Source organism: Primulina huaijiensis, chromosome 8 (assembly GCF_012295235.1).
Source record: "Primulina huaijiensis isolate GDHJ02 chromosome 8, ASM1229523v2, whole genome shotgun sequence".
Classification (NCBI taxonomy): Eukaryota; Viridiplantae; Streptophyta; class Magnoliopsida; order Lamiales; family Gesneriaceae; genus Primulina; species Primulina huaijiensis.
Window position 1 is genome coordinate 5,384,038 of NC_133313.1, and position 12,159 is coordinate 5,396,196.

The 12,159-nt window shown below is 37.0% G+C and overlaps 1 protein-coding gene across 3 annotated transcripts; it reads left to right on the top strand.

Moving 5' to 3' along the window:
* Nucleotides 1-2,293: 2,293 nt before the first annotated feature.
* LOC140982586 (uncharacterized) lies at nt 2,294-7,063 on the top strand. 3 transcript variants are annotated; one of them, XM_073449151.1, is made up of 9 exons: nt 2,294-2,390; nt 2,760-2,904; nt 2,978-3,246; nt 3,332-3,422; nt 3,523-3,647; nt 3,880-3,958; nt 4,632-4,764; nt 6,147-6,206; nt 6,728-7,063. In XM_073449151.1, the coding sequence occupies exons 3-9, from the start codon at nt 3,168-3,170 to the stop codon at nt 6,755-6,757; spliced, it is 597 nt and encodes a 198-aa protein (XP_073305252.1). In that variant the 5' UTR covers nt 2,294-2,390; nt 2,760-2,904; nt 2,978-3,167; the 3' UTR covers nt 6,758-7,063. The 3 variants fall into 3 exon arrangements, with proteins under 3 accessions (XP_073305252.1, XP_073305251.1, XP_073305253.1); XM_073449150.1 differs by lacking the exon at nt 6,728-7,063 and having other exon boundaries at nt 6,147-6,681; XM_073449152.1 differs by lacking the exons at nt 6,147-6,206; nt 6,728-7,063 and adding an exon at nt 4,916-5,017.
* The last annotated feature ends 5,096 nt before the right edge of the window (nt 7,064-12,159 follow it).

Here is a 12,159-nt window from a genome sequence, read left to right on the forward strand (position 1 = left end):
AATCAATATCTATTGGCTAAATTTAATTGTCACATTAACGTTGAAATATGTTCAACTATTCAAGGTATAAAATATATCTACAAGTATATTTACAAAGGGCATGACAAAATTTTGTATACATTAGTTGCTGATGGAAAGGACCGTGCAACTGATGAAATTAAAAATTTCCAATTCGCAAGATGGATTTCACCTCCTGAAGCTATTTGGCGAATTTTTAAGTTTGACCTTAACCATGTACATCCATCTGTAATATGCTTACCTATTCATTTAGATAACGAACAATTAATAACTTTTCCTGCTAACCAATCATTATGCAATATTGCTAATAACCCCACATTAAAAAAAAACTATGCTAACACAATTTTTTTACATGAACAATTACAATGAATATGCTAAAGAATTGAATTGCTTGTACGTTGAATTTCCTGAATACTTTACTTGGCATAGTGATTCAAAAGAATGAGAACCACGAAAAAGACATGAGGTTATAGGCCGAATTTTTAGTTGTCGTCCTTCGGACGGTGAAAATTTTTTCCTGAAGTCGTTGTTACTGCATGTTAGAAAACCAACTTCTTTCACAAACATGAGAATAATCAATGGAATAACGTTTCCTACATTCAGAGAGGTTGCACAAATGTTGGGGTTAATGGAGAGTGATCACTCTGCTGATATGTGTATCGAAGAGGCTACTGCTTTACGACAGCTATTTGCAACCGTCCTTATTTATTGTAATCTTGCAAATCCAACGCAGTTGTGGTCGAAGTTCAAAGGTTTCCTATCACAAGATTTTGAACATAAACAAGATTTTTCTTCGTTAGACACAAAGTTTTAGACATTCTTTCTTATTATCTCCAGTCGATGGGAAAGAGACTAGAGGATTTCTTCTCTGCGAATGACGATGTAACTCTAGGTTTTAGCGACAGCCTGGACAAAGAATTAAGAACTGAACAAGACAAAATTACACCTGAAGAAGATATTTTGTCTGTTGCGAAATTAAGCGATGAACAAAAGTTTGCTTACAATCGAATCATGTACCATGTTAACAACAATTTGCCAAACGTATTCTTTGTCGATGGCCCTGGAGGTACCGGAAAAACTTTTTTATATAAAGCACTCCTCGCTACGACCCGCTCATCAGGTCGCATAGCACTTGCTACAGACACTTCAGGGGTTGCAGCATCTTTATTCCAAGGTGGGCGCACTTTGCACTCGAGGTTTAAAATTCTACTAGATTAAAATGAACCGAAACCTTGTAACATCAGTAAACAAAGTACACTTGCTCATTTAATAAAGTTAGCAAAATTAATTATTTGGGATGAAGCTACAATGGCTAAACGAAGTATTATTGAAAAATTTGACGCAATGTTAAGAGACATAATGGATTCAGTCTCAATTTTTGGAGGTAAAATTATTGTATTTAGTGGAGACTTTTGCCAAACACTGCCAATAATCCCTAAAGGTACTAAATCTGATGCTATTGACGCTTCAATTGTTATGTCACCTTTATGGAGCCAATTTGATAAATTAAAGCTTAAACAAAATATGTGAGCCTTACTCGATCCCGACTTCTCTTCTTACTTGATGTGAATTGGTGATGGACTTGAGAAAACTAATGACAAAGATGAAATCCAAATATCTCCTACGACAAACATCTCGTTTACAGATAATTTTACATCTTTAAATGCATTAATAGAAATGGTATTCCCAAATATCGATGATTGGAATTTAGACTTCTCTTTATTTGTTAAACGCGCCATATTTACTACAAGAAACGAATTTGTTCACGAGGTCAACGATGTCCTAATTAATAAGTTTCACTGAGAAGAAACTATATATTTTAGTTGTGATGATAACATAGGTAATTGTGTTGTACCAAACCAAGAAGAGTTGTTTCACTGCTTGACTCCTCAAAGACTTCTTCCTCATAAACTAACTTTGAAAATAAATGCGCCAATCATTTTGCTAAGAAACATAAACCCAACTGAAGGACTTTGTAATGGTATGCGCCTTCTTTGCAAAGGTTTTAACACAAATGTATTATGCTGAAATCTCAGTCGGAATCCATGTAGGCAAGCCTGTTTTTATTCCTCGCATAACATTAGAAGCTCTATGCGATGATTTTTCGACTATTCCATTTAAGAGGAAAAAATTTCCAGTACGACTATGTTATGCGATGACCATTAACAAAGCACAAGGCCAAACTTTAGATTTTGTTGATGTCTATTTGAAAGAACCTGTTCACACGGCCAGCTTTATGTTATTCAGAGCAAAAAGTCTAGAGCAGTTAAAAGTGCTTATCAGGCCACCCTACCATTGTTACAAAGCACTAAATACACAAAGAACGTTGTATATCAAGATGTTCTATCGGCTGCAAAGATTATTTAATATAGGTAAACCCTAGGCAAATTATTTCTCTATTTAATATACATTCATTTTTTTGCATATATAATAGAATTGTGTCCACGTCATTGCCATATTTCAATTCTGATTTTTGATTTTTGTCCTCCAGCTTAATATTTATATTATTGGAGTTTGCGTTCAAAATAATCTTTTGTTTACTCACATTACAGAGCTATGCTTTTATTTCAGCCTTTCACTCCATTAAAACACAAAACACATTGTAAATAGCTATGCATTCCCAACAATTTGTCGCATATTATCATCAAGAATTACTTATAAATATTTGCTTCTTTCCCAAAGTTAACTGTCAGCGTATCATTATTAATCTTTTTTTTTTACTCTCTTCTCTCACTGTTCAGATCTATGGAAGATAAGTGTACTACACTTGGAAAGCTGGAATTGGAGGCCCAAAGCTGGTTTGTCAAGGTTTTAGTTGCAGAAAAAACGCCAATTCGGTTCTTGAGATGGGGAAGGCAACAAAGACTTGTTTTTGTTGATAAAAAGGTAAATCTATTAACTTTTTTAACGTTAGTATTACCATTTCAATTTGTCCTCCTTACATAATTAGTTTATCCAGAATGAAAGAATGCAAAGCATCATTTACGACCAAGATGTTGATCAGTTAGACAAGTTACACGAGTTGTACAAAACTTCTTATGTGGGGAATGCAAAGATCAGGGAAATAAGAGGGAACACCCCAATCCTAGGAACTTCAAAACATCAAATGATCCTTAGCTGAAGCACTTACATCAGACGTACAGAGGAACATGAGCGCATACCACTTGACCACATTTACTCTGTTTGCAGAGCTTCCTGAACTGGCAGATGTGCCAACTAGGCAAATCAGTTGAATATTTCGAGAACCTATTTTACTATTTATACCTAATATATGATATACTTTCTCTTGCTTTATTGACAACGTTTTTCCCAGATTTTCTTTGCACTGTTATACATGTATTCCCACCACGGTTTGTTGAAAGAACTAAAAGAAATTTACAAGGCTTTGTGATCATCAACGAAGAGTAAACAATTTACTTCTGACCCCCAGACTTTCATTTTCTGTGATTTAATATTTCTTCCACTTATGTTAGCTGTAAAAATACACTTTCACTACGCATACAGGCGAAGAGCTTTGATCCTTACATTATGGGAAGAATTTTTGCAAAGTGAGGCACCCTATTTGACAAAGAATGTTAACAACATGCCAATAGTTTTAGGGATGCGTCTCTCCGTGAACACTTTCTACGGTAAAATCATTATTTCATGCTTATGTTTTGTAAAATAAGTAAATGCTATATTATAGTGCATTGTATCTAATTACAAACACTTTTATTTACAAAAAAATGTTTTCGTAGGGTTATCCATCGGAACGATACCAAGCAGTACTATTCTATTTGATCCTCCAATCTCACATGCTATATTATAGTGCATTGTATCTAATTACTAACGCTTTTATTTTTCAAAAAAATGTTGTCGTAGGGTTATCCATCGGAACGATACCAAGCAGTACTATTCTATTTGATCCTCCAATCTCACAGGCTGAAGACTTGCGTTTGTGGTAATTAATAACCTCAATTTTTATTCTTTCATTCTAAACTTTCTAAACTTATCATTCTTCCCTACAAGCAATATGTTAATTCTAGTTGTCTTTTAGCTCATTCATATTCACCCATTTTATTAGCTCCAACTTTCCTAGCATCTTCGGTACTCATTTATGCAAAATTCTGCTACTGTTCATAAATATACTATAGTTATCTACAACTATACTATTTTTTAGCTATACTAACTAGGATGAAACTTTCTGATTTATTATTGTCTGCAACTAACTGCACAACATGATTTACCATATTATCATTTCCAAATTGCTGGTATTAGTTTACTAAAAGTTTGAAAACAACATTTCTAGAGTTTTATATTCATTTCTCCCACAATCTTAGCATTGTCGCAACTTATATTTGATCAACCTACTCTTACTTTACTTAGAATAGCATCAAACCGGAGTAGCTAAAATTTTAGCTAACTTTTTTATTAGGTAAATATTTTTCTACTTATTTAGCAAATTGTGGGATACGAGGAAAAAATCATATTTGTACAACAAAAGGTATCTTTGTTCGCGTTGATTGTGGCTAGATTTTCCTAAAATTCCTACTCTTTATTAATGTTTTTTGTTCAAGCTTGCCGTAATCTTCATATTGTGGACTGTTTGTGGCTCACATACAACCATTTTTTAGGGTAAAAGCTAACAGACAATATGCAGACACTGTTATTTCTCAGAGATTGTACGAGAAAGCATACCAAAGCGTTGCTCAGCCGTTTAACTTCCAGATTCGCAAGCTCAGCCAAATCCTTAGCTTAGCCGAAACAGTAATCACACATTTATCCGTATATTCTTTTAAATTTCTTTAAATTCCAAGATTAAGTGCTAATACAAAAACATTTCATTCACAGCTTAAATCTTTTTGGGTAAAATTTGGGCTTAAAATGACATATTCACATCACTATTTGTACTTTTTAGCATGTCCAAGTTGTGCCAAATCTTGTGGAGCTGCTTACGGATATGAATTTACTTGCTTTTACATCAACAATACTTTCCTAGGCGCAAAACCACTGTATGTTACCCTTGTACTTTGAAAACCTAAAATTCGACGTACTTAATATGTAATGCCTGAAGTAAATATTACAACTATAAAATAGTATTGATGGTATTTTTGTAAATAAGTTGAAAAATATTCAATTTATTTTGATGGCATTTTCGAAAATAAGTTGAAAAATAATGAATTAATTTTAAGGGCAAAATGGTAATTAGCGACATATCTTGCTCATATGAAGTCCAAATGATTTGAGATTTGGATATAACATAGAAAACTCAAAGATATAGAAGTTTTATGTTTTGAGTTTTGGAAAATGTGATCGTTTGACTGATCCAAAGAGATATACCGATGTTAAAATGTTAAATATTATATATTATATTATTTTATATTATTTTATTAATATAATATAATATAATATAATATAATAAAAAAATTAAAAAAAAATAAATAAAGGATTGAGTCGGTGAATTCCACCGAACTCAGTAGAAAGCATAGAAACAGACGAGAAGTGAGAGAAAAGAGTTGATACGATTTTTGATTTTCTTTTTGATCGTGCGACTTATCGGTATATCCAATCGACGAACCGACTTCAGTTCTGGGATCGTTGACACAAGTTCTTCGATTTGAGGTATAAATTTTATAGTTTTGGTGATGTTTGAAATTCGTCGATTTTTGGAATAAATCCGATAAATTGTTAAATCATACAGAAATTGAAGATTGTTGAATAGTGTATGATTTTAACGAAGTAGAGAAGATTATAGTGGTGTTATTTTGAATTATTCTCCATTTATTATAATTAGGGATTTTTAATCGTTGGACTGAGATTGGAGAGTTGTTTGTCAGTTGTTATTAATGTTGATTATATATTCGGAGTCTACGAAGTATAGGCTACACGTTGATATAAAGTTTTCGTAATTTGACGGATGTTGTAAAATAGCCTATTATTTAATGTTAAATTAATTAGTGTGTATTTGATGGTAGTATTGTGAATTAAATACACTAGAATATTAAATTGATGAACGATAAGAATTTATAATCGAGTTTTATATGTTGTTGAATTAATTATTGTTGGGCTATTTGATGTTGTATATTGAGGATGTTATGATTGTATTGATACGGTGATAATGATCTGATAATTGTTGTTGAATTATTTAGATACAACACAAGCCTCGGGATCAAAGAAATAGCCAGATTATATATATACTCGATTATCAGGTACGTGTTGACGTACGAGCATATGTTGTTATTGTTTAGTTGATGAATACTATTGTGTTGAACGATGATAAATCACTGGTATTGAGTGATTTGATATTATATATGTTGTTGTTTATTATCGTTGATATTGTTGGCTGTCGTTTGTTGGGAGACGTCACGTTGATGTTGTTCGTTCGACGATATTGCTGTCGCCGGTGTTGGGGTGCGACGTATCGTCGATGTTATTCGTTCCACGATATTGCCGTCGCCGGAGTAGGGGTGCGACGTATCGTTGATGTTATTCGTTCGACGATATTGCTGTCGCCGGTGTTGGGGTGCGACGTATCGTCGATGCTGTTGTTGCAGTAGTATGGGAGTGATGACGTTGATATCGTTGGTGGTTGGATTGTCCAGAGACAGCAAAGGGAGTATTTCTGTTATCATTCCAGTTATATTTTATATTGTTGATAATATAACTGTTATGTATTACGATGATGATTGTTGTGTATGCTCACCTTTTTGGGGCTGTTTCTGTTGGACAGGTTACAGGACTCTGCTGTGAGACAGGATAGTGGTGAAGGGCTAGGTGTGTCTAGTCAAACAGTCCTGTAGTTGATAGTAGATAGAAACAGTATAGTTATTGTCTTACTTGAGTTGTATGTGTGTATGTATTATACTGTTTCTGCTGCATTGACGTAGATAGTGTGGTGATTGCTCTATTTTGTCGTATATGCATTATTTTTATGCATATGATGTCACATGTTGTATGATTACGTGGCGAGGTTTGGGGCGCCACAATTGGTGGTATCAGAGCATATGTTAGATGTCTGGGATGGTTAGGAGTTGGGTTTGTGATGAGGGAGTTGGATGACGATATTATCTGCGTGTGTCTGTGTATTTGACTTGTTATTGATGATTTCTCGATATGATTGATTGTTCTTTAGTTGCGTGTGCTTTCGTGTGAAAGGTGTGATGATGATTATTGGATTGTAATTGCTAAATGTTATGATTAACAATTTGATTTTCCAGTGATGGCAGCTAGAGAATAGGTACATCCACGAGAGGAAACAGATGAGGTTGACAGTGGGTTTGGGCAGATGAATCCATTGCCACCTCCTCCTATGGGACAGGCACCTACAGATCAGCCTCTATTACCTGGTGAGTTGACATTGGCACAGTTCAGCAGTTATCTTCCGCCGAGATTTGATAGCTCTGAGACTGGTGAGCGAGCATAGGAATGGATTGAGAGGATAGAGCAAATATTTGTGACTGTACCGTGTGCTAGATCTGCTTGGTTACGATTGACTATATTTCAGCTTTCGCGGAATGTATTATTGTGGTGGCAGACGACTGTGGCCGGATTGAGAGCTCAGGGCCGTACTGTTGATTGGGATGTGTTTCGGTCTCGTTTTCTTGATAAATATTTTTCTATAGCAGCCAGGCAAAAGAAAGAGAAAGAATTTGAAGATTTGAGACAGGGTAGTATGTCTGTTGCTGAGTATGAGACTCGATATTCTGCATTGCTGAAATATGTGCCACATGTTGCTACGAATGTTCATGTGAAGATGAGGCACTTCTTGAAAGGGTTGAAGTTAGAGTTATTTGATCGTGTGCAATCAAATAACCCGGTATCATTTGAGGATGCAGTGACAAGGGCTGAGATGGCTGAGTTGGTTATGCAGGAGTACGTGGCTCAGAGTCAATTATCAGAGCCGACTAGGGAGTCATTGCGACCGCAGGGACAATCTTTTAAATATCAGAAGGGTTCATCTTCTTCAGCAGCATCATCTGGGAAGCGTCGATTTGATTCACGACGTGTTGAGAGTCGTGGGAGCAGTTCTCAGTCTGTTCAGGGACAGAGAGGGGAGTCCAAAGCAGTGAGATGTTTTCGTTGTGGGGGACCTCACATGATCAGACACTGCACACAGACCGAGATCACCTGTTTTGAGTGTGGCGGTGTTGGCCATATAGCGAGACAGTGTCCTAGCCGTGAGGGACAGCGAGAGCCTAGGAGTGATAGAGGTAGATCCTCAGAGAGAGGAGGACGACAGCCTCAGCAGTTTACACCACGACCTTCTGGAGGACAGCCACGTAGGCAGGGAGCTGGTCCGCCTCAGGCACAGGTGTATGCGTTGACACGAGAACAGGCAGAGGAGGCACGAGAGGAGATGATAGCGGGTAAGTGTTATTTATGTTCTTATCCTGCTTATATTCTTGTTGATACAGGTGCCTCGCATAAATTTATATCGAAGAGGTTTGTGGTTGAGCATCATATGCGCTCGTCTCCATTGTCTATGCCTCTTTCTGTTTCGACACCCTCTGGAGTTGATATATCAGTTGTATCTATGATATCAGATGGTATTATTTCTTATGAGGGCTATGAGTTGAGATCTGATATGATTATTCTAGAAATGACTGATTTTGATTGTATTGTGGGAATTAATGTGTTGAGGAGATATTGTGCGACTATTGATTGTTATCAGCGGGTAGTATATTTTTACACCGATGAGGAAGAGCGTTGGACATTTTATGGGAAGGGTTCTCGTCCCCGTGTTCCGTTGGTATCTGCTATCCGGATGTCTCAGTTATTGGAGCATGGACATGAGGGTTATCTTATTTATGCTGTAGATGTGACAGAGAAGAAGAAGGAGGTGGGAATAGAAGAGATACCTGTAGTTGCTGAGTTTGCTGATGTATTTCCTGATGAGATTCCAGGCTTCCCACCAGTCCGTGAAGTGGAGTTTGGGATTGAGTTGATGCCAGGTACTTCTCCTATTTCTCGTGCTCCTTACAGAATGGCACCAGCAGAGTTAAGAGAGTTGAAAGCCCAGTTACAGGACTTGCTGGACAAGGGATACATTTGTCCTAGTGTATCGCCTTGGGGTGCACCGGTCTTATTTGTAAGAAAGAAAGATAGAACGATGCGGCTTTGTATTGACTACCGACAGCTGAATAAGGTGACGATTAAGAATAAATATCCCCTCCCTCGTATTGATGATTTGTTTGATCAATTGCAGGGAACCTCAGTATATTCGAAGATTGATTTGAGGTCAGGATATCATCAGATACGAGTTAGAGAGGAGGATATTCAGAAGACAGCATTCCGGACCAGATATGGGCATTATGAGTTTTTAGTTATGCCATTTGGATTGACGAATGCTCCAACTGTGTTTATGAGTTTGATGAATAGGGTATTTCAGCCTTATATCGATCGGTTTGTTATTGTGTTTATTGATGATATATTGATATATTCCAGGACTGAGGCTGAGCATGCAGGGCATTTACGTTCAGTATTACAGGTACTGCGAGATAGACAGTTGTATGCCAAACTCAGTAAGTGTGAGTTTTGGTTAGATCGAGTAGTCTTCTTGGGTCATGTTATATCAAGAGATGGGATTTCTGTTGATCCAATGAAGGTCGAAGCCGTGTTACAGTGGTCTGCACCTACATCTGTACCAGAGATCCGTAGTTTCTTGGGTTTAGCAGGTTATTATCGTCGATTTATCGAGGGATTTTCAAAGATTGCTAGACCTTTGACACAGTTGACTCAGAAAGGTGTGCGATTTCAGTGGTCTGAAGCATGTGAGAGGTGTTTTCAGGAGTTGAAGCACCGACTGACGACTGCACCGGTGTTATCACTCCCTACAGAAAACGAGAGGTTTGTTGTTTATACTGATGCATCATTACATGGTTTGGGATGTGTTTTGATGCAGGATCAACATGTTGTGGCATACGCCTCGAGACAGCTGAAACCACACGAAACTAGGTACCTGTGCATGATTTGGAGTTGGCAGCCATTATCTTTGCCTTGAAGATATGGCGACACTATTTATATGGTATCTCGTTTACGATTTATACGGATCATAGGAGTTTGAGATTTTTGTTTACTCAGACAGAGTTGAATATGAGGCAGAGACGGTGGTTAGACTTGTTGAAAGATTATGATTGTGAAATTGAGTATCATCCTGGTCGAGCCAATCTTACAGCTGATGCATTGAGTCGTAAAGTTAGTTGTACTGCAGAGGATGTGAGTCGTTTGTCAGCTATGATGATGTTTTGTTGTTCCTTGGGATATGATTTTGATATCTCGTCGACTCCTATCCAGGTATCGACCTTGTTAGCTGAACCTGATATATATGGTTGTATTCGTGAGGCACAGATGACAGATGAGAGAGTTCAGCGATGGAAAGAGTTGGTTTCTCAAAAACAAGATACTCGTTTTAGAGTTGCTGATGATGGCAGTTTGAGGATGAATGATATATGGGTAGTTCCTGATACTTCGGAGTTGCGCCAGGGCCTGTTACGGCGTGCACATTGTAATCGATATTCTATCCACCCTGGTGGCAAGAAGATGTATAAGGATTTACGCTCTCAGTTTTGTTGGAAGGGAATGAAACGTGATGTGATTGATTTTGTACGTCGATGTCTCAATTGTCAACAGATCAAAGCTGAGAGGAGAAGGCCAGGAGGTGAATTGAGGAGTTTAGAAGTACCAACTTGGAAATGGGAGCACATATCGATGGATTTCGTGACTCATTTGCCAAGAAGCACTGGAACTATTGATGTTATTTGGGTGATTGTTGATCGATTGACGAAAGTTGCACATTTTATACCCTATAGCATGAATAGTACATATTTGACGATGACACAGTTGTATATACGAGAGATCGTACGGTTGCATGGGATTCCAGTGTCTATTATATCTGATAGAGATCCTCGATTTACTTCTCATTTTTGGGAAGGATTGCAGACTGCGATGGGGACATAGTTGAGATTGAGTACAGCTTATCATTCTCAGACAGATGGTCAGACTGAGCGTACTATTCAGACGCTGGAGGATATGTTGCGTGCTTATGTTATGGATTTTAAATCTTTTTGGCAGTCATCTATTCCATTGGTGGAGTTTGCATATAACAATAGTTATAAAAGTAGTATTCAGATGCCTCCATTTGAGGCATTGTGTGGGAGACGTTGTAGATCTCCGTTATACTGGGATGATGTTGATCGAGCTGCAGTTACCGGTCCTGAGATGATTCTTGATATGGAACAGAAAGTAAAGTTAATACAGCAGCGATTGAAAGCAGCTCAAGATAGACAGGCCGCCTATGCAAATAAAAGACGAAGACCCTTAGAGTTTCAGCAGGGCGATCGAGTATTTTTGAGAGTTTCTCCTTTTTGTGGCACAGTGCGATTTGGTATCAAACGACAGTTGGCACCGAGATATGTTGGCCCATATGAGATATTGCAACGGATAGGCACTTTGGCTTATCGGTTGGCTCTACCTCCATCTTTATATGGTATTCATGATGTGTTTCATGTGTCGTTGTTGCGGAAGTACGAGCCAGATCCTTCACATGTGTTGGATATTTCTGAGGTTCAGTTAGATCCTGATGTGTCTTATGTTGAGAGACCAGTTTGTATTTTGGATCGATCTGAACGGAAGCTTCGTAGTAAGCTTATACCGATGGTGAAGGTTCAGTGTGAGCATAGAGGTGTCGAAGAGGCCACTTGGGAGACAGAGCGGCATATGAGGGAGCTCTACCCCTACTTATTTTGATGGTATGAGGTATCTTTATTTATGCATGTTATTACTGTTGTTGATTAATTTCGGGGTCGAAATTCATTTAAGAGGGGTAGAAATGTAATGCCCGAAGTAAATATTACAACTATAAAATAGTATTGATGGCATTTTTGTAAATAAGTTGAAAAATATTCAATTTATTTTGATGGCATTTCGTAAATAAGTTGAAAAATAATGAATTAATTTTAATGGTAAAATAGTAATTAGTGACATATCTTGCTCATATGAAGTACAAATGATTTGAGATTTGGATATAACATCGAAAACTCAAAGATATAGAAGTTTTATGTTTTGAGTTTTGGAAAATGTGATCGTTTGACTGATCCAAAGGGATATACCGATGTTAAAATATTAAATATTATATATTATATTATATTATATTATTTTATTAAT

What these genes read in the sequence shown, in the direction of transcription:
- LOC140982586 (XM_073449150.1), top strand. Translation starts at nt 3,168, where the DNA reads ATGAGCGCATACCACTTGACCACATTTACTCTGTTTGCAGAGCTTCCT. An exon ending in TGTGCCAACTAGGCAAATCA is followed by an intron (nt 3,247 to 3,331) that starts GTTGAATATTTC and finishes CGTTTTTCCCAG; the next exon opens with ATTTTCTTTGCACTGTTATA. An exon ending in GCTGAAGACTTGCGTTTGTG is followed by an intron (nt 3,959 to 4,631) that starts GTAATTAATAAC and finishes ACCATTTTTTAG; the next exon opens with GGTAAAAGCTAACAGACAAT.